Source organism: Miscanthus floridulus, chromosome 2, assembly GCF_019320115.1.
Source record: "Miscanthus floridulus cultivar M001 chromosome 2, ASM1932011v1, whole genome shotgun sequence".
In the NCBI taxonomy this organism is placed as follows: domain Eukaryota; kingdom Viridiplantae; phylum Streptophyta; class Magnoliopsida; order Poales; family Poaceae; genus Miscanthus; species Miscanthus floridulus.
The window spans coordinates 135,397,578-135,422,473 of record NC_089581.1 but is presented as its reverse complement, the minus strand read 5'-3'; the positions used below and the strand labels follow the sequence as shown (position 1 = coordinate 135,422,473).

Below are 24,896 nucleotides of genomic sequence, written 5' to 3'. Positions count from 1 at the left end.
TCAAGGATGGTAAACAATTAACAAGGTAGGCAATGCATCAAGTAGGTAACATCTGAATAAATCAACTTAATGCAATAGGTAACATAGGTGATAAACTTTTCAAAGTAAACAAGGTAATGGTTTAATGCATAAACCGGGGCTTGCCTTCGTTGATGATCTCGGGTTCCGGATCAGTACCACAATTATCGAATCCCGTGACAACCGGGGATTCTTCCACAACTTGCTCAACTAGAATCATTTTACTCTTAGATTCTACACGAAATAATAACATATGCTTCAACATGATGATAATGTAAACATGATGCTTTCATGGTGCATGAAATATAATAACACCTTGAATACAACTTTCCTTCACGGTACAGTTGCAAGCCAACAAAACCAACTTGCAATTCTACCATCAAGGACCTCACAAGTGACTTGACCAAATTGATCTTGAAACCCTACTGGTCACAAAACATGACCAAAATAAGATCAAACCCTAAACTAACACTTAGGGTTTGCTTTCATCCATTTTTGAATTAATTTGGAAATAAGCCCAAAAATGAACTTATTCCAAATGACCTCAAAATTTTATGTAAGCTTCCTCATGACAAATTAGTGTACCAAAACAAATTTCATAAATTTTGAAGTTATATAGTGGCCTACAAAAATCATGGAAATCACATTTATCAATTAATTGACTGAATTTTTGAACATTAAAAATTTCTTCAAATTTCAAGTTTCATATTTTTAAACCATAATAGAACATGTACAGAAGCTACACACAAATTTTCAGAATTTTTGGAGCTATAATTATTTTCTTATAAATTTCAAAAGTTACTGCACTATTCAAAATTCAGAAATAACAAAATCTCACTGTTCTCCCTCTCTCTCTCTCACTGACAGCCGGCCCCCGCATGTCAGTGACACAAACACAGAACACGGCGGCGCTGCCAGCTCTGGTCAGCCAAAATGCGCCAATGGTGATGCTCCGGCGAGGCAGACCGCACCAGCATGATCTATACCACCCCGCGAACCTATCCCAGCCCTTAGAACAGCAGCAGGCGCACCGAATGGAGCTCTACGCTGGCCATGGCGGCATGGGCATGACGGCGCACGACGTAACTATAGCTATGATGCAGTAGAGGCTAAAGCGGAGCGAGCATCACGCTCAGGAGCTCACCACGAACACGACGGTATGCTTGGTGAAGGCGGAGACGGGCTGGAATGACGTGGCCACGGTGAGGTCGGTGGTGGCGGTGCTTCGGTCGGCTTCGAAGAAGAAGACGCCGTGGGTTGGTGCTAGACTGCTAGAGGCAAGGCGAGCAGGCCTAGAAGGAGCAGCAGGGCAAGGCGGAGCTGCTAGCAAACGCAATCGGCACGAGGTGCTACGGCGAGGACGAATTTTGCGAGCGCAGCAAGGACACCGGCGGCGAGCAGACGGGAGGAAAGAAGAACGACGGCGGCGGTGCTCCTATTTATAGAGGAGAAGAACGCGTCCGGCTTCGATAGCTCCCGTACGAGGTCGCCATGGAGGCGGCAGTGTGTCACTGCGCAAGAAAGCGGTGAAAAACGATCGGCGGCAAGCGGCTGCGTGGCGCCGACGGCAAGCAGGGAGGTGGCGCTCGGCTTCATTTGGATTTTTGAATTATTTACAGAAATGCTACTGCGTTTATTTTGCAAATTACTCACAAAATTTCTAAAGAAGTTGAAAATCTCCAAAAATGAAAGTTGCTTAACTTTTCAAACTCTACAACTTTGCTTTAATGAACATTTTCAAATTCTGCCTCCATTTTAAAATTTGAATTTGGGGTGCATTTGAGCATTTGAATCATTTCAAAATTACTCCAAATTTTATATGTAAACTTTAAAAACTTTGAATACCAAAGTTGATCCTTATAAAATAAGCTTCAACTTTGCTTTTTGTCACAACCCCAAATTCCAAATGGATTTTGAAATAGACAAAAGGGGCAAAAAGGACTTTTATATTTTGAATTTGAATTCACATTTAATTTGTTTCCCTTTTTACTTAATTATGGTTTTTGACCAATTACATGGCCCATTAGGGTTATTTGAGTCAAATGACACATGGCCTCACATGATCACATGAAATTTGACCCCTGTGGTCATGATTTTTATTTGGAGTTTTGGATCACATTACATCACATAAAATACAACTTATGAAATAAAGCTTATTCAGTGAATGCATTCAAAATTTTCTACTTTATGAATGCTTTGCAATGCATATGATGACATGTCAAGTTTTAATGCTAGGTCAAAACACCAGAGGTGTTACAACGCTCTACCTCGACTACCTCCTCCGCGAGACTCTACCGACAGATAAGATGGAGGCTCGACGGCTCGCATGTCGCGCCAAGTCCTTTGTTCTTGTGGAGGGTGAACTCTACAAGAAAAGTCACACCAGGATCTTATAGCGCTGCATCCCCATCAAACAGGGGAAGCATTTGCTGAGCGATATCCATGGTGGGGACTGTGGTCACTATGCCATGCCTAGAACCCTGGTTGGAAATGTGTTCCAACAGGGTTCTACTGGCTGACTGCCGTAGCCGATGCCGAACAGATCATGCACACCTATCAAGGGTGTTAGTACTACGCTCGACAGACTCACCTCCCAGCCCAAGCGCTCTAGATGATCCCCATCATGTGGCCGTTCGTAGTCTAGGGGCTCGATCTGGTCGAACCTCTCAAGAGGGCGCCCAAAGGTTACACCCACTTGCTTGTCACCATAGACAAGTTTACAAAGTGGATAGAAGCTCAGCTAATCTCCACGATCAAGTCCGAGCAAGCCATGTTGTTCTTCCTCAACATCGTCCATCGCTTTGGAGTCCTAAACTCCATCATCATGGACAACGGCACGTAGTTCATCAGAAAGAAGTTCCTCCAATTCTACGATGAAGACCACATCTGGGTTGATTAGGCTGCCGTCGCACACCCCCGAATGAATGGGCAGGTCAAGCGTGCAAACGGCATGGTCCTACAGGGCCCCAAGCCTAGGATCTTCAACCAGTTGAATAAGTTCAGTGCACGGTGGGTCGCCGAGCTTCTCGCGATACTCTGGAGCTTGAGGATGACCCCTAGTCGAGCCACTAGCTACACACCCTTCTTCATGGTCTATGGTTCCGAGGCCATCCTCTCGACCGACCTCGACTATGGAGCACCAAGGATTAGGGTGTATGACAAACAGGGCACCAAGGCGTCGCTCGAGGATGCCATGGACCAGCTGGATGAAGCACGTGATGTTGCTCTCCTCTGCTCGGCCAAATACCAGTAGACGTTGTGATGGTACCACAACCATTGAGTACGAGGATAGGCCTTCAATGTCAGAGACCTAGTCCTTCACCGATCATATAGAGCAACAAGGACCGCCACAAGTTCTCCCTGCCATGGGAGGGACCATACATAGTTGCGGAGGTGCTTTGTCTAGGCGCCTACAAGCTCAAGACCATCGACGGTGAAGTCTTCACCAATGCCTAGAACATCGAGCAGCTACGTCGCTTTTATCCCTAATAAATGCACACTTTCTCTTATCAGTTTTGTTGTCAAACTCCCTGATCTTTCATGACATCTGACCCCAGCAATGGTAAAGGGTTGAGCCTCACTCGGGGGCTGATATGAGCATATCTATCCGGCAAACATTCTCTGTGCCTGCCCCCCTTTTCATGTTAAAACCTAGGAGCTAGGTTTATAGGAACAAGCTCTGAGTATAACTGGTCAGACTATGGGAAACCTACACCCTAGCGGCTACGGTGTCTTTGCTCACCAGTGTGATCAGAATTGGCTCGCCCGCACTCTGAGCTTTTATGACCTTAATGACGGAAAGGGTCGGAATGCACTAACTTTTTATACAAAAAGGGGAGAAGAGCTAAGAAGTCATTTGCTATATCAAAATTCAAGAGCTTGTCCATTTGTTATAAGTTTCTCCGCCTGGCTTATCTGTCAAACTAAATTCTTGCGCAGGATGTTCTCATCCTTTATCTCCGTAGGAAAGTCTTGTCTCAGCAGATAACACAAGTCAACCAGATGCTTTGGCCAATGTTGAGAAACGGGTAGGGAGCAGACATGATCCTGCTCATATCCGGTGGAGGCTTCCCAAACCCATCACTTTTACCATCGAGGTAAAACCAGTGCCTAGGTCGATCGAACGGCTCAAAGCCGCTGTCGAGAGACAAGCACCCTTACTTTACGTATTAATTTTGCTACCGAGCCTCTGACCCCAGCAACGACAGGGGGTCGAACATCGCTCAGGGGCTAGCGAGAGTGTCTATTCGGTCGACATTCTCTTTGCTTGACCCCTCCTTACGTTAAAAAACTAGAGGCATGGTGTGCGGGCACAAACTTTGAGTAAACCTGGTCGGACCGCTAGGACCCTATGCCCCAGCGGCTACATCATTTTTGCTCACCAGTGTGATCAGAGCTTTGTCTCCGCACTCGAGCTTTAGCCTCCACCTTCTTGAGAAGGGTTTGGAGGGGCCTACCTACGGAATCTCCATCGAGGAGAGGCCGGTAGGTCGCCCAAGTCGATCGAACAACTCGGACCGCTGCTGAGAGATGGATAGGGAGTAGTGGGATACCCCATGCAGGTTATGCTGGCTCCATCACGAATGTCAGACCTAGACCCCACACAGACATATTCGGTAAGAGCTCCCCGAACCCGTCACTCGAGCCATCGAGGTAACTTTACCAACCCCCACTTTTTCTTTTCCATTGCATGATCATCCATTCTCACACATGCATTCATACATTCATTCATTTGTTCATACATTCATCCCATACATCCAAGCATTGCATATGCAATTGCTACATCACAATGCTTCGCGTCGCGTCACAAAGCGGTAGTCATCTCATTCGATATGAGCAGCGACCGACCGAGGTTCAAAGGACAGCCCATAGAGGCCACCTCATGTCAAACAGAGCTAGTGGAGAAAAACCGAGATGAGCCCAGCGGCCTTGCCTGAACCTGCTCAGAAGCGGACAGGGATATCTTGACCTTTCTCGTTCAATTCTAACCTTGAGCCAAGCCCACATAATCTCCATTGAGGAGAGGCCAATGGGCCACCCGAGCCTATCGAATGGCTTGGGCATCTATCGAGAGGCGGGTTAAGAAGTAGTGGAATGCCATATGAGGGCTCTATTGACCCCGTCAGTGGATGACAGACCCATATTCCACTTGAACATGCCCATTAGCGAGCTCACTAAGCACGACACTTGAGCCATTGAGGCAAGTGTCATTAACTCAGCCCCTCTGATTATGGAAATCGAGGATGGGGTTACACATGAAACACGGCCGACCCCTACCAAGACCCACTGGGCTCGGGGGCTCAAGCCACTTGACCCTAAATTAGGACATCGGGGGTCGAAGGCTATCCTATGAAGGGCCCGAGGCTACCTTGTGTCGAACAAGAGCCAGGGGAGAAAATATAGATGAGCCCCAACGGCCTTCGCCCAACCCACCTAAAAGCGGATAGGGTCATCTTAATGTTCTCACTCAATCCTAACCTCCAGCTGAACCCATAGAATCCCCATTGAGGGGCATCTGTTGGAAGGCAAGTTAAGGAGCAGTGGAATGCCACATGAAGGCTTTGCCAACCCCGTCACAAACAATGGACCTGGATTCCACTCGAACATGCCCATTAGTAAGCTCACCAAGCGCGTCACTCGAGCCATCAGGGCAAGTGACGTTAGCTCAACCTCTTCGATCGCAGAAACCGTGGATGGGGTGACAATCACAAAGACAAGCCGACTCTCGACCAAACCCCCGCTATGCGCGGAGGCTTGAGGAAAGTTGGACTCGTAAGAAGACCAAACGCGTGGTCATAGAACGATAGCTCAGATCCTAGGGAGGGGGTACATGCGAATACAAGAGATGCTTTCTCCTACTAGTTTCGCTATCCCCTCCTCGATCTTCAGTGACACCCGACCCCAGCAATGGCAAGGGGTTAGATCTCACTCGAGGGCTGATAAGGGTATAAATACACCTTTTCTAAAACAGTCGTTGCACTAGACCTCTTCCTCATGTTAAGCCTAGTGGCAAGGTTTACGGAAACAAACAACTAAGCATGCCTAGTCAGACTACAAGAAACCTACGCCTCAGCGGCTATGGTGTCTTTGCTCACCAGCATAAATAGAGTTTCCCTCCGACTCCTTGAACCCTATGGTCTTAATGAATGGAAGGGTTGGAATACGTGAGCCCTTTTTCACACACAAAAAAGGAGGAAAAACAAATTCAATCAAATGAAATGAAATAATGAGTTTGTTTTTACGATACACAAGGGTCGGCACTTGTCCGCTGATTACAATAATGATCATCCAACCTACTTGACTAACTAGTCCCTCCAGGGGAGAACTATGTCTTCTATTCTGTCCGCTAGGTCCCACGAAAGAGGAGCCACCGCCGTCTCTATCTCATCCAGCTCATGGGCTTCGTAGCCAGGTGCGAAGTTGAGGCTCATTGTCTCTAGGTCGATGTTGTCCATGTAATGAGAATGAGCAATCGAGAAGGCTTCGTTGACCCCAACGTGAAGGGCATTCCTCTCGAGCTGGCCCACCCGTGCCGTGATCTCGATGGCATGGGCCGTGAGCGAACTGGTCCCCTCCGACCATACCACCTCTAGGTCATTGCAAACCACTCCGAGGGTGGTGCTTAGGATACCGAGCTCGTCGCTCTTCGCCTAAAGGATCCTTCTCGCCTCGGTGAGGTCCATGGCTAGCCCAGCAAAGACGCCCTCGGCCTCTAGCCTCTAGGTTGTTGCGGTTCTAAGCTTGGCCTGGAGGGAGCCGATCTTCTGTTGTGCATCATTGCACTCTTGGATGGCTTGGTCACGCTCCTTGCAGGCCATGCCATGCTTTGAGCGGAGCCTCTCTGCAGTTTGGAGTGGCTCGTCCTGCTCCTTGAGCAGTTGGGTGACCTCCTCAGCATCTAGACTCGCCCCTCGCTCTAGGGCCACAAGCTTCTCCTCGGCTCCTAGCTTCAGCTCTCGCTCCCTCTCAGCCACGACCAGAAGGTCAAGGATCCACCGACAGGTCTCGATGTCCCTCTGGAGCAGCTTGTCCTGCTCCCTCCTAACTTTGGTGACCTCCTCATCATCCTGCCGTGACCTCACTGACAGGGCCTCGAACGTCCTCTTGGCCTCGTCCACATGCTGACAAGCCTTGGCCTCCCGTAGTCGGAGACTGTCCACCTCCTCGACAAGGGGAGTCAGCTCAGCTACCCTCTGCTGGGCGGCAACGAGCTAGGCAGTCACATCCCCACATAGCCATGCCTCTTCGATGAGGCGGTCCTAGTTCTCCTTCTGCTCATGAAGGAACTAGGATTTCTCCTGGCTATGAGCGATAAGGGACTGAAAGAAGATGATGGTTAGAACACAAAAAATACATGAAGAAAGAAGAGGGCGAGAGGCAGGATCAAGCGAATACTTGGTCAGTGGGAACCATAATGTTGCGCAGGGCACCCCTGGCATGGTCCAAGGCTTCCAGCGTGGATGCAATCCCCATGTCGAGGCTCTCCCGCTCCATGCTCTCGGTGGCATCGTCGAGAGTGAAGAGCGTCGACGTCGGCTCTTGTGGATTTTTCCACCGGAGCAGGGGCTCATCTCGTGCGAGCGAGTGGCTGCCTCCTGATGTTAGGGCCAGGGATGATTCCTCGCTAGCCCTCTCTACCACCACCACGACGTCCGAGGACCCCTCGGCCATGTCCCCCTCCGTCCGGCCCACGTCGGGTGCCGTCGCTTGGGCCGCCGGTGGCGCGGGGCGCGCCGCTACCTCGGGCGCAGCCATGGTTGCGTCCGGCTATGTCCCGCCTGTCACAGCCGCCGCCACCTCCGTCCGCCCCATCATCGATAGTGGTATTGCCTCCATCACTGGCTGCTCAGCGACCTCCGAGGGCGTCCCTCGAGCCCCTACACCCGCTTGTCCCGCCGAGGGCACGGGCGCCACCGTGGGAGGCACATGATCGGCCGGTGATGCAGTCACACCGGCGCCGCTCCCGCCCGAAATGGGCGCTACGCCAACTGATGGTTGCTGCCCCGCTTGGAGGGCGACGCTCTTCTTTGGCACCAGCGCCAAAGGATTACGCCGCCTCATGACGCTGCAAGAAATAAAAGGCATAAGTCACGATGAAAATAGAGAATAACAGAGAAAAATAGAGGAGCTGGTGACTTACATCGGTGCTGTTAGGCGGCAGATATGTTTGGGGGGCGAACCCCTAGACCCCTACTTCGCCTCGTCGGGACGAGGTCATTTTAAGCCCTTCCCCTGCTCCCGAGCAGAGGGGCTCTCTCTCCCCTTGCATCTTAGGGTGCGACAACGGAGCCACCCACCTCCGCTGGCACCTCAGGCGCGGTGGTAGATCTACCCGCCCCTGTTGGCTCCTGGGGTAGGCTGACGGTCTGACCTATCTCCGCTGGCCTCATGGATGCACCCTCCCCTCCATGGAACGGGAAGGGTCCTGACCCCTGCAAAGATGAGTAGATACCTATCAGCACATCCTCGCTCTCTAGGTCATCTCACTCGGTGTCATCGACTACCTTGTCGTCGTCTTTCTCATCGTCGTCATCATCGTTGTTGGTGTCCTCCCCTCTCCCCGCACCAGCAGCTTCCACTGCCTCTTCTTTCTCTTGTCCTTCGTGTTCCTAAGCCGCTCACCCTCGACACGATTCACCGCCCTCATGGATGAATCCCTCAGCAACAGAGCTGGGTGATCCATGAGGACGAGGTCCCTTGGCTGGTTCCCCAATCTCAATGTTAGTATCAAGGGGTCGGGAGTTCAATTGAAGAGGAGGCATGAGGATGCCCCAGCACCGGGTACACAAAATCAAGGGGGCACCCGGGTCATCCCACAAAGGCTCCATCGCCTCCTTGATGTGTTGCATGACTTTGGAGTGGTAGAGCGCTCCCTCGGCAAGCGTCGTCCCATCGAATGACGCCTCATCAATGGCACCACCCTCCTCGTGTGGTAGGCCCAGATGATGCCCGACCCCTTTAGGCCCCTCTCCTTCAGGATGTAGATGGCGGTGAGGTGGTCCCAGATCTTCTTCTTGTCCTTCTCTAGGACACCCCACTTCCTCCATGAATCCGGGGCCTCTTCGATTAGGCATCTGGTAAACTCCGGCAGAGGATGGCAGTATCGTTCTTGAGATAAAACCAATGCGATTGCCACCCCTTGTTAGAGGTCGATAGCCACATCGACGGGTACTCACCAACCCGGTTGTTCTAGAGGTGGATGCCAGCGCATCCCATCGGTGTATTCAACTCCTGCTTCTTCTCTCTCTTCTTCTCGAGGGTGATGGCGAAGAAGTGCCACCATAGATCAAAGTGGGGACTGATCCCTAGGAATCCCTCACATAGGGCGACGAACGTCACCATGTGCTGGATTCCATTGGGATTGAGGTGCTGCAACTCGATCTTGTAGTAGTGCAGCAGCCCCCGAAGGAATCTATGGGTGGGGATGGCAAATCCATGCTCATGGAAGTACATGAATGACACCATGTAGCCATTGGGCGACGACGGCACATCCTCCTCGCTGGGCAACAGCCACTCCTCAGCCGTGATCTGCGTGTAGAGAAGGCCACGACGGACGAGGCCCTCCATACGCTGGAAGGTGATGTCAGAGCGGCACCTCAAATCCATGGGAAGATGGGGACGGGTGGATGCGAGCTCGACGGCGGCTGGGACATGGGTGCGGGAAGCCTAGGTGATTGGCGATGGAGGTTGCAGATGTGAAGGCAAGGTATGAAACCCTAGGGGCGAACCCTTTGGTTTTATAGGGGCAACGAATGCTAGGAAACAAACCATCCACCTAGATCTCCGCGCCTGCCATGATCTACCACAACGTCATGCTGCGGGATATCCGCATGTAATCCCTATCCTTTCCCTTGGAAGACTTGCCAGACGTTTCGCCTCCTCGAGCAGGCCATGACTCGTCATACAGATCAAAAAGCACCTCTACGGCCCGTCTATGCCCAGGAGTTCGAAGGTTAGGCCCATAAATGGGTTTGACAACTGCTCTAGGCACCCTTAGGATAAGGGATGGGCCTGCAAGCGGCCAGTACTCAAGTGCATGAGTGCCACAGGCATCTCGGCCCTTGATCAAGGCTCAGCCAGGTTGACCCTGGCCGGATCCTAAGGATGGCAACGGGTCAGGTTCGGATCGGGTGGAGTCTCCGTGCACCCAAAACCGAAACCCAAAATTGAAACCCGAATCCGCCCTGAAAACCGATTCGGGTGGAAATCCATCACCAAAACCAAACCCGCGGATACCCGAAACCCGAACGGATACCCGAAACCCGAATGGATACCCGAAACCCACGGATATATATACACATATTCACATGTATAAACAAGAGGCAACAAATAATAAATATTTTCATGAGTCAACTTTAAATAAATTTAATAATCTAAGTAAACAAATTATTATTAGTATATTATAAAACATGAGTTTTAATTCCAAATGATTTATTTCGGATATCCATTGGATATCCACGGGTGGAAAACCAAACCCGAAACCGAACCCGATTGGTTTCGGGGCCCCGAACCCGAAAACCGTGGGTGAAAAACCATCCCCAAATCCGAACCCGTAGAACCCGAAACCCGCGGATATCCGCCTCAAACCCGATCCGTTGCCATCCTTACCGGATCCCCGCGAACGGGATATCGGGACCCTAATCTAACTATCTAGCTAACGAACCACCAAATCTTACGGCCATACCCGCGAAGGGTTTGACCTCGGCAAGAAGGAATCACCGTTCCTAGGACACGCCGTGGGTGACAAAAGAAGGCCAGGGCCCTCAGAGTTCTCCCTTTCGAAAAAACCATCGAAGGAATCACCGTTCGCATGGAGGAGTCTGAAGGCTAGGGTCCTCAGACTCCTCCGTGGGCTCGGGGGGCTACACCCATCAGGTGCGCTCACGCGCACCCACTGGCAAGTCGAAAAATCCCCCAGGCGATTCTACCCGAAATCACTTGGGGGCTACACCCATCGGGTGTGCTCGCGCGCACCCAATGGCAAGTCAAAAAATTCCCCAGACGATTCTACCCGGGTCACTCGGGGGCTACTGTCGGGGACCAATACTAGGGTACCCGAAAAAGAGGAGATGATATTCATTCGAGCGGTCAAGAGCGTGACTACATCTCTTGCTGGGCTCCGCCTCGTCCGACCACCGAGGGTTGGCTCCGCCTCGGTGGACACTAAGGTCCTGGGCTCCGCCTCGCCCGACCCCCGAGGGTTGGCTCCGCCTCGGCTGACTTTCAAGGGTTGGCTCCGCCTCGTCCGACCCCCGAGGATTGGCTCCACCTCGCCCGACGTCCGAGGGCTAGATCCGCCTCGCTCGACGTTCGAGGGCTGGCTCCACCTCGCCCGACGTCTGAGGGCAGGCTCCGCTTCGCCCAATCCCTCGGACACGGTTTCTAACGGAAGCTCACGCCACCGCCAACCACTACGGGCCAAAAAGTACTACCCAAGGTCAAACTTCTGGCATCGTGCAGAGAGCGGTCACGTCTCAGCACGACCCATCCCCACGACATGTCATTCTAGGGAACTCATATCGCCCACAGTGACGGACGCGTGATCACTATGCTGCCCACTCCCTGTACAGCTACTGACCAGCACGCTAGTTCGTCGCACCGCCCGCCGGGGCAGAGCGGGACGTTACGCCCCGCTGACAACGCCAGGGCATGGCAGTGTTAGCGGACAGGCGCCCGGCGTGGGGCTGTCCCTGTCGCCACCTGCCATGTTAGCGGGGCCCGCACGGAGGAAAAGAAAGGCCGACAACCCTGAAGGACTTCGTTCGCCTCTTGTTCTCCTATTTTTCTCTCACTTTGTAACATGTGCTTTGCCTTGGCCTATAAAAGGGAAAACATGACGTCCCACTAAGGGGCATCGGTTCACTACATCGCACATCACACCGCTTCACAGCAGAACCACTAACATCGAATCTCAAACACATAGCTGAGCAGTGACTGAGCTCTCGGCGTCCATTCGTTCTTTCCACTAAAGACTTGGAATATGTCCCTCTCTCGCCCGTTTGTAACCCCTACTACGAATTTTTCAGTGTTAGTAACACGAACAGCAGCCATGAACTGGACGTAGGGACATTCTGTCCGAACCAGTATAAACCTTGTGTCTTCCTAACACATCATCCAAACCAGACGCACAATAATACAAATTTACTCGTGTGTGTTTACTCGAAACACCGAGACGCTGCATGAAGCATCTTTTATCCTACAATAGCCGCAAGAATGGACGATATGTGTCTTTGAATCTGTGGAGCCAGAACGAGGGGGAGAAAAGAATAGAACAAGATACCTGATGCTGATGCATGGCCAATCTCTCTTATGATTTATATGCTCTTTAATTAACAATACAGATTCCCGTCATTTCAGTCGCCATGTATGGTCACTTCTTGCTTGACCGATACTGCAAAATATATGAATAGAGAAGTTTAAGTGCTAGGAAATATTCTTAGGGGTGTTTGGTTCCTGCTGTGTCTCCTAAAATTTCTGTCACATCGAATGTTTGATACATGTATGGAATATTAAATATAGACTAATTACGAAACTAATTGCACAACTTGCGATTAATTTACGAGACGTTTTTTTTAAGCCTAATTAGTCCATGATTTGACAACGTGGTACTACAGTAAACATATGCTAATGATAGATTAATTAGACTTAAAAAATCATCTCGTAAATTAGCCTCCATCTATGTAATTGGTTTTGTAATTAATCTATATTTAATGCTCCTTATTAGTATCTAAACATTTGATTTGACATAAATTTTAGGAGCGACTAAAGAACCAAACACCCTCTTAATTAAGAACGATGATGCAGATCTAATAATACAGTTACATGCAAAATTCAGTGCTCCGTGCACAAACTCCTCGTTCCCACTTGTGTTTGGATGCAACAGATGCCGCACCATTCACATCCCAATAAAGTTCAGAGTACCGAAGTATTCCCTGATAACTCACGTTGCAACTCACAGGCAAACCGACGTTTTATACGTTATATTTTTATATAATACACCTTAATTCTACCACTGGATGAACCCAACTAATCGAGCAAGGTATTAAATTTTGGAACACAAGATTTAAACAATCAAGACACTACATATTTGTACCTATGTCCATTCAAGAATCATTTATTGCCTCATGGTTGTTATTTAGTCATATCCTTGGCATGATCCAGTATTCCAGTGTATCTATTTCTAATCAAAGAACCCAACGGGACAAATATCATATATGGTCCCCTCTATATAAGAACCTTGTGCCCATCCAGAGTAGGCCAAACAAACAGCATCAGCAATGTCCAATTCTTGTCATAGGCGTTGTTCTCCTTTGGTCTCCAAGATCAGAAGAGATGCATTTGTCATCCAATTGTTCAGCCTTGTGCTCGCACAAATATCACTTGCTGATGAGGCTTGCCGATTGCAGGAGTTTTCAAGGTCAAGAATGGAGATGCAACATGATCGTCTAGACAATGAAATGCTTACGAGTTGGAGCATGGCTCGTCCAATATATGTGGGTCTGCAAGATGGGTTGAAGAAGGCTGATAAGATCAGTGAGCTTCCTGGGCAGCCAGAGAAGGCCGCCTTTGATCAGTATGCCGGCTATGTCACGGTTGATGCAACATCTGGGAAGGCCCTCTTTTACTACTTTGCAGAGGCTGCTGAAGATCCATCTACCAAGCCATTGGTCCTGTGGCTCAATGGAGGTAAGGAAGCCGACTAACCAATTGTTATGTGGTATGTGGTTTATTTTTGCCTTTCTTCTATACTCTGCTTGCCTGCTGTTTTATTTGATCTTGTTAGTCTTACCAAAAAAGGGATTGGAAGATAGTTGCCCTGACCATCCATTTGATTCAAGCATGGTTTCAAGGTTCAACATTGAAAAACAGTTGGAACTTACTACAGATCAGCGCCAGATAGTAGTTTTTTTTTTCTCTCCTGCTAGTGGCCTAGCAAATACAAAACATCCACAGCCATTTATTGGAAGAACTCATTGTTGATTGCGTTAGTTGCTTGACCAAAGAGGGATACAAAGGACAACAGAAGCTGACAATCTATCATACCTAGTATCAACCTTAACATGTTGAAATGGAAAAGGAGCTGGCTATTAACTCTACAGATTGTTAGGCCAACTGACCTAAGTAGTAAGTACGATGCTCAAAGTAGATACTTTGTTGAGCAAACCAATCCTTGACGCCGCACAACAGGCTTTAATTTTAAGACTGTCCTGACTCCCAACCAGTAAAACCTCAATTGATTTAGTACGCATAACTAATTTGGTATCAAAATAACAACAGCCCAAAACCTTCATTGCCATTCTTGTGTTCAGTAACTTGAAGTTCTGCATTGTTCAATCATAAGCATCTTCTTTCTTTTTCTGTTTTCTGATAACTGAATTGCACAGTAATATATTGGAACATACTTTTCATCATCTGATATCACTGATAAGGATAATGTGGCATGGCAAAATGGAGAGGATAAAAAGGTATTTTAAATAGTTGAAGAATAGTACGGATGAACTATAATCCTTTCATCTGTAGGAAATGATACAAGAGAAGTTTGATTAAAAGGAAGTTATCAAGGAAGGTTGTGTCCATGGTAAAATTTGACAGTTCCTAGTACCAAGCCTGATGAACTAGTTCTCAACATCTCAACTACTCAACTATAGAAAGCTTCCAATTAATCAAATTATGAAATCGAATCAGTAAGTGAGAAAACCATTTACACATTTCAGCATGATAAGGTAGGCTAATCTATAATATTTTTAACATCTTGCTTCTGTTGAAGAATAAATAAGCATACCGAAAAACAGTGAAGTTTTGTCAAAGTTTTCTTTTGATTACATACATTTTCCCTTCCAGCGGCATGGGAGGGGACAACGAGTCAATGACAATGGTGACATGCCGAGGCGATATGAGATGGAGACAAGGGGATGGAGTGGGTGGAATAGGGAAGTAGCATGGGGACGCAAGGAAGGAGAGGGAGGAGTCAGAAGTAGAGGAAAGGAGGAAGGTAAGCAGGAAACATGCAAGATTAGAACAGAGAGAGGAGGTGATATTCTGAGATCTCCAATGGTGGTTCAGAGAGATGGCAGAGGCATCAGGTAGGAGGAGAAAAGATGACGCACATCGAATGGGAGTGCAAAGTGGATGAAATCTTTCTAAAGCTAGGGCAACCAAATATCTGTCCATCTAAACTTGATCTGGTCCTGGTGGCACTCTCCTTAGCATCCCTTTCCCTCTGCTTTATGTTTTTATGTAAACGCTAAGATATCCAGGTCATATTTCTGTGCTGCTTGCCTAAAGTGGAAGGTTGAGGATTACTCTTCCTAATTGGATAACAGAGGGTTTTATCTGTAATACATCTGTCACACTAAATGCTAAGAATTACTTCATTAGTATGTATATTTCATACTTGAGCTCCTTGGCTGCTGGTCTTAAGTAATCACAAGTTATCCTTCCCTTAGCATATTTAGCAAATATGTCCCTGAAAAAACATATGGCTGACAATTTTATTGCGAGATATTCTTTACAACTAAAAAAGAGTTACTGTGAAATTTCAGGGCCTGGTTGCTCTTCTCTGGGAGGAGCTATGCATGAAATTGGGCCATTCTTCGTCAACAGAGATAACAAGACACTGTCCAAAAACAAATATGCATGGAACAATGGTATCTTGATTGCAGTTATTTATGACAATTACACTTATAATACCTCTGTGTTACTGATCATTTCTCAATGGCAGTGGCAAACATGCTCTTCCTTGAGAGCCCTGCTGGTGTTGGCTTCTCATACTCGAACAGAACATCAGATTACAATAACACTGGTGACAGGAGCACTGCAGCAGATGCATATACTTTCCTCATCAATTGGCTTGAGAGGTTCCCAGAGTACAAGGGCCACAGCTTCTTTTTAACTGGTGAAAGTTATGGTGGCCACTACATACCACAGCTCGCCAACACTATTCTGTCAAATAACAAAATCATGAACACCACTATGATCAATCTCAAAGGAGTTGCTGTAAGTTTTGGACAATAACATTTAGTACTCCCTCCGTTCCAAATTATAAGTCGCTTTGACTTTTTTGGTACATAGAATTTGCTATGTATTACGTTTTATCTAGATGCATAGCAAAATTGATGTATCAAAAAAAGTCAAAGCGACTTATAATTTGGAACGGAGGGAGTACCTTGTAATGCTTCAAAGGATATTGAGTCAATGTATACCATATTACATTCTAAGCATTTACTTGTTGGAACAGATTGGGAATGCATACCTGGATGATGACACAAACACAAGAGCAATCATCGATTACTACTGGACACATGCTATGATCTCCAAAGAAACTCACACCGCAGTCCAGGAAAATTGCGGCTTTAATGGAACATACACAGGACTCTGTAGAACCGCGATAGAAGCCGCAAACAATGAGAAGGGCCTTATCGATGAATCTAACATCTATGCATCGTTCTGCTGGGATGCTTCTGATCCCCAAAAGCAGCATGCCTCGGTATAAGTGTTCTCAGAGATTTTAAACAAGTTCAACTTCTCCCTAACTCACAGTATAGTGTTGCAGGTAACCAACAATGACCCCTGTGCCAGTTACTATATGCGATCATATCTGAACCGCCAAGAGGTGCAGAGAGCACTTCATGCTAACACCACAAGATTGAAGCAACCATGGTCGGATTGCAGGTGAAACAACATAGCTGATGTTCTTGCAAGTATTTCTTAATAAAACTTAGCCTTAAGTCAGTTAACCAAGTTCTGTATTCTTTCTGAGCACCAGTAATACCATTTCTCCTGAAAATTGGAAAGATGCCCAAGTCTCTATGCTACCATCTATTCAGCAATTAATTTCAAGTGGAGTTAGCACATGGCTGTATAGGTAAGTCCACAAGCATTAAAGTTTAAGCATGGATTTATGCATCATCAAAGAAGAGTTATCTCCCTGTTATTAGTGAATGGCTAGGTTCCATCTTGTTTGTCTTCTTAGCTTCCCTTTTGTTTTCTTTTCCTCCCTTTTTCTGGGTTTTTTCTCTGCTCTGTTCCTGTTCCTGTTCCTGTTCTTTATATATATAATTGGATAGATGTCCAAGTCTCTATGTTACCATCTATTCAGCAATTAATTTCAAGTGGAGTTAGCACATTGCTGTATAGGTAAGTCCACAAGCATTAAGTGCCTGTTTGGATACGGGTCATTTGGATCCAAATCCTTAGGATCGGTTCAAACTTTGATTGAAATCCAAAAAATAAGCCTGGAACAATTCCCTTCATGCAAACATTCTAAATGTTTATTTAATCTCTATGTCTGCTTAAACCACCCTACTAAGAAATGATCTATTTTATCTTTCAGTGGTGATATTGATGCCGTTTGCCCAGTAACTTCAACGCTGTATTCATTAGACATCCTGGGGCTGAAGATAAATTCATCATGGCGGGCATGGTATTCTGATGATGGTGAGGTATGAACAAACTAAACGATATAGTATAACAATTTATTGCCATATAAGATTCTGAAGTTGTTTCTTTATGAGATGGCAGGTTGGAGGCTATGTTGTTGAGTACAAAGGTCTGATATTTGCAACAGTCCGAGGAGCTGGACATATGGTTCCTACCTACCAACCCCAAAGAGCGCTCACCTTGTTCTCGTCATTCCTGAATGGGAACTTGCCACCTGAGTGATTGAAACTTTACAAGCCTCTACTCTTTTGTTGTTTCTAACAATGAAAGATAGACTAGGGTTTGCAGAAAAAACATAGTATACTTGCTTCCATTGAGATTATTACAAAGAACCGAATCATCCGATTTCTACAAAAAGTCCAACCTAAACAATTCTGATGAAATACTTGTATCGAAATGGTTGCATTTTTTGTGGCAGATACAGACTTGTTTTGAGTTTCACTAAAAACAACAAAATTATGCTTCCAGGATATATGGAAGGTGTACGTTTGTGGATGTTTCTCGTGTGGTTCCAATCAATTTTAGTTGGATGAAATGCAGACTTTATCAAGGAGAACAAAGTAGCTAAAAATGTACAATTATCATTAAACAACATTACCGGCATAAGCTAAATATTCCCTTCAATTCAAAAGGAACACGATCTACAATGTGAGATCAACTAACAATTTCTTTTGAAATATGGCATTTCAAATAAAGATATTTAAACATTATGTAAGTACTTTAGTGATTAGTCATGATAGTCACAGTTAAAAAGTTTGACCTACAGGAATTCAGAAACGACATACTTTTGAATAAGAGCGACTAGCTTCTTAATTCTTATACGTGGTGCACTAAGGTCTCCCTCACTGCTGTATGTTTCAACGGACCACAAGATGATTCTCTAACATCTAACTCTTCATCCAAGACGTCCATCAAGCAATCAAACAGCAGAGGGCGCCTTGGTTTGCTCAAGAAAAGTATGGGCAGGTTCCTTCCCAATCTGCAACCTACAGAAGTCAAACGGACCAAAAAAGAAATAGTTGACTTTGCCCCTATTGGTGTTGGGGAATCCTTTTTGCATGGCCACTGGAGGATGATTTTCATTTTTTTTCAGAGTTAAACTTGACTTGACTATATGAGTTTTTCTTTATTCGTAATTGTAAGCATCTGAACTCATAAGGGACCAGAATACCAACAGGGGGAAATTGTCCTTGCTGCCTTGGTAGCCTTGCTCTATTTACATCTTCCTTCCTCTTGCTCACTTCTCTTTGACAATATGTGTTGTCTTGGAAGGTATTTTGCATATGTGCACTACTAGAAAGGGGGATTCCCTTCTAAAGTCGATTCTTCCTGTTCCATCAACTCGTTTTTCAACTCTAAGTCCAAAAAGAGTGGGTCCACTCAGTGCATGACCACCAACTGGAAAAAAAAGAAAGAACGATTGAAATGCGCCAACACAATGGTTATATGATGCCCACACGGATTTAAGCATAGCAATGTTATGAATTTGGACACAGCCAGAAAGAAAAATGACACCAGGAGACTATCCCTTTCCTAAAACATTTTATTTTTTCAGGTTCCCTTTTCCTGAAGAATAGGGGCTATTGTCAACAGTCAATGGCAGTTTGGTGAAAATAGCTATTCTATGCTCACAGCTCAAGTTTGGAATCTTCTTTTTCTGCAGGAAAGTTTCAGATGAAAAGGCAGGTTGCTTGAAAGCCACACCACAAGAACAAAATGGAATGTGCGCACATACTTGGAAGGTCGATCAAATAATTCTTTCCAAGATATGTATGAGAAGGAAGCAACATTTAAAAGCTCATTGAAATGGAAATGACAAGATGTCAACTGCCGATGCTTCAATACAGTGAATGGCGCTAACCAGATGCTATCAACAACTCACCTCTGAGTAGTGGGTATCAACATGTTTACTTGACTTAGCAATTTGTTGCAACATCATTGTGATTAGCTTCACCTAAACCAATTGAAACCAGGAGTATAAAAGAATCATGAATCCTAATTAAATTCCACAGCTTTTTATCAACAAGAGTAGAGCCTGAATTAATAGAACAACAAGTCAAAGCACACAGAAACTAGGAACAACAAATGTCTCTAGGATAATAACCTCACCCAGCTCTCAGGGGTCGCTGGATTATCAAATGGTTTTTTCTTCAAATGTGCTTTTACAGTTTACAGCACTCCTGTTAAAGGGCAGTCAGAAGAAGCAACGGATGCAAGTGCAACCCCTTTGTTTGGACTACAGACCACAGAAGGAAAGCACATCAAAGTAAAGATGTCTGGGAATCTTGGCAGAAAACAATTGAGTAAACAAGAAGCTTATGAGGAGGTAGCAAAATAAAGTCAAAAGATCAAGATTCACACAGTACACTTAATCAATGTTGCCATGGATGAGGCACCCTCAATCTGATTTGCATACCTTTTCCTTTTATTTCCCATATAGTGATATAATTGAGCCAGAGATAGCTATTGTACCTTTCTAGGAATTTTGCTGACTTTTGTTAGGTCACGGTCCCCAAAAGAAACTAAGAATTTTAAATGAATGTCAATGCCATTACAAATATAGATGCCAAATGAAATGGAATATTAAGAGCTTTAAGTCCAACTTGCACGGAAAAAGTCAAAGAATCAATCATATTATGGTTTCATTGGACTTGGAGGACTCTTCAACGGTACTGCAAACAGAATGTCCCCTCTATAAATAAAGATTGACCAATGGCAACCTAGCCCAAGACACCAAACACCCATGCACACGCATCCTATCAAGATGAAAAGAGGCCTCCTGATACTTTGGTCCTTGTTCTACTTCAGTGTTGCAAACACAGACACTAGAAACCAGGCCAACCAGCCTCTTGAGTTCAATCAATTGAAAATATACAGGAAATATGTTCAAGGAAAACAAGATTCAACTCCCAAGAATGGAACCAGTCCCTCAGTGCATAGAGGCTCAACAAACAATCAACGGGAGCAGGATAAGATTGTACGTATGCCAGGGCAAACAGGGGTAGCAGAGTTTGACCAATATGCAGGATATGTGACGGTGGATGCAAAGGCTGGAAGGGCTTTGTTCTACTATTTTGTTGAGGCTCCTCAAGATCCTTCAGACAAACCGCTTGTCCTATGGCTGAATGGAGGTATGTGCTAGCTGTGTTCATCGCAATTTGTAGCAAATTTTACTGCATAAACAGGGGCAGCTCATATGTCCTGTAGAGTTATTTCTTCAACATGCTGTTATAATTCTTTTTAGATCTATTTACTTGCTATAATGAGGGTCAACAAACAACTGGAAAAAACATGTACATAATTCTCGAACATACATCATTCATGTTTGCAATGCTACAGCAAGACACCTAGTTTGAAAAGAATAAGATGAAACACTTACTGTATCTGCAGGGCCTGGCTGTTCATCCTTTGGATCTGGGGCCATGCTTGAACTTGGACCTTTCTCTGTCCATAGTGACAACAAGACACTGTACAAGAAAAAGCACGCATGGAACAGAGGTAAAATCCGCTTTAAACTTCACTTGATTAATAGTTACTTCCTCCGCTCCAAATTATAGTTCACTTTAGCTTTGTTCTAACTTTGATCAAGTTTTTAGAAAATATATTAACATCTACATGTTCAAATAAATGCACTACCAAGACATATTTTATGGAAATTTAATGAAATAATTTAATACTATTGATGTCGATACATTTTTTCTATAAACTTGGTCACAACTAAAGCTTAGGACAAAACTAAAGTAAACTATAATTTCAAACAAAGGGAGTAAAAAAGTTAGTTGGATTAACACCCATACTGATATTCCATTGTTCATTCATGAATGCAGTGGCCAACATGTTGTTCATCGAGATCCCAGCTGGTGTTGGATACTCATATTCAAACACTACATCCGATTATTATAACACTGGTGACCAAAGAACAACAGATGATGCATATACCTTTCTTGTTACTTGGCTGGAGAAATTTCCTGAGTATCGGGACCGTGATTTCTTCATAACTGGTGAGAGCTACGCAGGTCACTATATACCAGAGCTTGCTAATCTGATTGTTTCTAAGAATAGAGCAACCAATGTAACTAGTGTCAAGCTTAAAGGTGTTGCGGTAAGTTTTCAGTCTTAACTGATTTGAAACTTATAATTTGGTAAATTTCTCATCATGGTAACACTGTAAACTTCAACAGATTGGAAATGCGGACTTGGATGATAATTTGAATCTAAGAGCAACATATGACTACTATTGGATGCATGCTATGATTTCTGGAAAAGCTTATACAGCCATCAAGGATAAGTGCGGCTTTAATGGGACATACACTAAAGACTGTCTAAATGCCATGAACTTAGCTATCCAGGAAAAAGGAGATGTTGATGACTATGACATCTATGCACCAATATGCCACGATGCCTCAAACCCTTCTAAATCAAGTGACTCGGTATACAACACCAGACATAAATTTCACATCACAGATTGACAGATGTTTTAACTTCCATTTCTATATGAATTTTTGGTATACTAAAACTTTTGCTTACTATTTCAGTTACTGTTTGGTGATCCATGCACAAACCACTATGTCTCCTCTTACCTAAATCGTCCTGAGGTCCAAAGGACACTCCATGCAAACACAACAGGGTTAGGCTACCCATGGATGGACTGTAGGTATGTAAATTGAATATCTGAATATCATATTTCCCTCCAATTTATGTGCACTTTCAGACCATACCTCTTGTGTGACCCTATTAGCAATCTGGTGTTGGTTTCCTAAAGCAATCTGAAAAGGTAGGTGCTTTATGTACAAACAATTTCTTATATACAGAATGCTTATGTATCTTCCATCACTCACTTCACAATAGCATTGATTCTAAAAAGGTATCAACAGCCTCTTCCAGCCAACCATCAAAGAGTATGCGAACCACAGTTCCTGATAATTATTCCATTAGCACAAAATGGTGTATTCAAAAAGGTATTAGTAAGTCAACACTAAAAGGGGCACAATGTCAAATGATTCTCAAGCTTATATTCTTTTGTTTTCTCAAACACGACAGAGGGCTGCGTACCTTTGTAGTTTGTATTACAAAGAAAAGGGCGCAAGAACCCTTACAACACAAACCCTTGTATTCTCAAGCCTATATTCTGACCGACCAGCAGTCAACTATTTGAAATTATAGGATATTTAACCCAAAGGCACCCCTAGGGGCTTGGGTCGCATGCACTGCATATCTACACAATTGAGTATGCACTGAAATGCATGTATGCTGATTCATCCTTGATGGTTTCTATCAAATGCGAATATGCCCCTAGCGCGTGTCGCATACTCATTCATGTATAAAACTTTAATTGTTGAGAATTTGTTCAGCCTCAAGTAAACCTCTTACTAGATTAGCAATTAACACCGGGGGGAAGTCAACAGTACAACATGTTTATTTATGATTAATTTCTATGTTTCCGTCAAGCAGTCAGCATGTATATGATAATTGGGATTGGAAAGATTCACCGGAGACAATGCTGCCATCAATAAAGAAACTCATTTCAAGTGGCACCAGAATATGGCTGTACAGGTACATATGTTCAGATTTATGTGTGTCAAAATACCTAACTCAGTGTGCTACATCATATGAACATGACTTAAACTATGCCATTGTGTACCAGTGGTGATATGGATGCAGTGTGTTCATTCATTTCAACACAATATGTGCTGGACAATCTTGGGCTTCCTATAGAAGCATCTTGGCGTCCATGGCGCATCAACAATGAGGTACATAGCCCAGCATTCATCAGATGAAAGATTGAATATAAGCATTCATGTCAACGGAATCCTTTGGATCAAGTTGTGTATGTGTTTCCTATAAAGAGCAAAAACAAAAGATTGAATATCAGCATTCATCATGTTTGAAGATAAATTGGTTATGCGCACGCAATTAACATAAATTGGTTATAGCTGGCATGCAATTGCTGCAAAAGAGTGTGCATGTCGAAACATCATAAATGCATTATTCCATCTAGCAATAGATGTGGACAAATAACAACATTTTTCCTATTTTTGCATTAATCGGCAGGTTGCTGGCTACGTCATTGGGTATAAAGGGTTGGTCTTCGCAACGGTCAGAGGAGCTGGGCACATGGTGCCATACTACCAGCCTCGCAGGGCATTGGCACTGTTCTCGTCATTCCTCGAAGGGAAACTCCCTCCACACTGATCCATTAAGCTAGAAGGGTTTACGAATGTCATTTACTCAGTATCTTCCACAGCCAATGGAATCATAGGCAGTCCATGAGGCCCTAGTATATACTACACTTGTAGTTCGCCTTTAGTTCAACTTCCCTGCTTGCACAGAGAATTATGTAATTCTGCTCTGATTGTTTGGAGTGCAACTCTGGTTTGTCTCTAGCACAAGAAAATAAGTTCTAGTACCAAATCCTGAACAGGTCTTAAGCATGTTGAATTATTTGTACCCAAAACTGAACAATGTCAGTGCTAGCGCCATCATTGAGCCTGGATTGACATCCAGGTATCCGCGCATCAAAGGAAAAAAAAAAGGAGGGCGGGGATTCAGAACTTCAGAATAGAGAAGGGGTTCCTCAAACGAAGTGGGGAAGCACCGAAGCAGAGAAGGCGAAGGGCTGGGGAGAGATCTCGGAGTCAGGTCGCACTGCGAGTCTGCGAGAGTGGGTGAAGGAGGAGGGAGGAGGGAGGAGGGAGGAGCGAACCTCGGAAAACGGGTTGCGGCAGCAGAAGTGCAGAACGGGCACGGTACGAGACCGCGACGGAGGACGAGGAGTGGCGACCGCGGAACGGCGCATCGCCGACCCCCCCAGTCTCGCCTGTTGACCGGGGTCCGGAGCTCCGGGGCACCGTTAGGGGCATTTTGGTACAGGCCATGTTTACTTCTAAAAACTTTTCCAAAAAATGCTACAGTAGCTATCACATCGAATCTTGTAATACGTGTATGAAGCATTAAATGTAGATGAAAAAAAAACTAATTACATAATTTGGTTGAAAATCAGGAGATGAACGTTTTGAGCCTAATTAGTCCATAATTGAATATTAATTGTCAAATAAAAACGAAAATGCAACAGTAGCCAAAATCCTAAACTTCACCCAACTAAACAAGGCCATAGCTTCGGCCGCCATTTGGATCCGGCAATTCGTGTGTGCCATTAAAAATATGATCTCAATGCCCTGGGTACCCATAAAAAAGTTCAGCGATCTTCAGCTTCACTGCTCCAACTTTTTCTTGCCGTCATGCCATTTTCGTCAGCTTGGGCTTTGACGCCATCAAACTACATGTGTAAAAAGATGAAAATGCCCTTAAGTGTAAATATGCCATTAATTTTTTTTAGCATCTTAACGACTTCAAATAAAAAAAAACTCAAAACTAGAAAATTGTAGATCTCATCGAGATCTATAATTTTCATATAAAAAATATTTTTATTTAATTCCGTA

General features: G+C 45.2%; 3 protein-coding genes across 5 annotated transcripts; all 3 read left to right on the top strand.

Moving 5' to 3' along the window:
* Positions 1-2,938: 2,938 nt before the first annotated feature.
* Positions 2,939-3,271, top strand: LOC136537116 (uncharacterized). The gene has a single exon (XM_066529191.1). The coding sequence runs from the start codon at positions 2,939-2,941 to the stop codon at positions 3,269-3,271; it is 333 nt and encodes a 110-aa protein (XP_066385288.1).
* Positions 3,272-13,295: 10,024 nt separating this feature from the next.
* LOC136530654 (serine carboxypeptidase 1-like) lies at positions 13,296-17,929 on the top strand. Of its 3 annotated transcripts, none has more exons than XM_066523376.1 (8): positions 13,296-13,704; positions 15,561-15,665; positions 15,740-16,014; positions 16,256-16,504; positions 16,571-16,689; positions 16,784-16,882; positions 17,351-17,459; positions 17,539-17,929. In XM_066523376.1, exons 1-8 carry the CDS (start codon positions 13,296-13,298, stop codon positions 17,677-17,679), a joined length of 1,506 nt encoding a protein of 501 aa, XP_066379473.1. In that variant the 3' UTR covers positions 17,680-17,929. The 3 variants fall into 3 exon arrangements, with proteins under 3 accessions (XP_066379473.1, XP_066379481.1, XP_066379485.1); XM_066523384.1 differs by having other exon boundaries at positions 17,351-17,454; positions 17,539-17,692; XM_066523388.1 differs by lacking the exon at positions 13,296-13,704 and adding an exon at positions 15,067-15,101.
* Positions 17,930-20,185: 2,256 nt separating this feature from the next.
* On the top strand, positions 20,186-23,860 carry LOC136530676 (serine carboxypeptidase 1-like). The gene is made up of 8 exons (XM_066523394.1): positions 20,186-20,588; positions 20,848-20,955; positions 21,285-21,559; positions 21,639-21,887; positions 21,993-22,111; positions 22,909-23,010; positions 23,102-23,207; positions 23,509-23,860. The coding sequence occupies exons 1-8, from the start codon at positions 20,201-20,203 to the stop codon at positions 23,647-23,649; spliced, it is 1,488 nt and encodes a 495-aa protein (XP_066379491.1). The 5' UTR covers positions 20,186-20,200; the 3' UTR covers positions 23,650-23,860.
* The last annotated feature ends 1,036 nt before the right edge of the window (positions 23,861-24,896 follow it).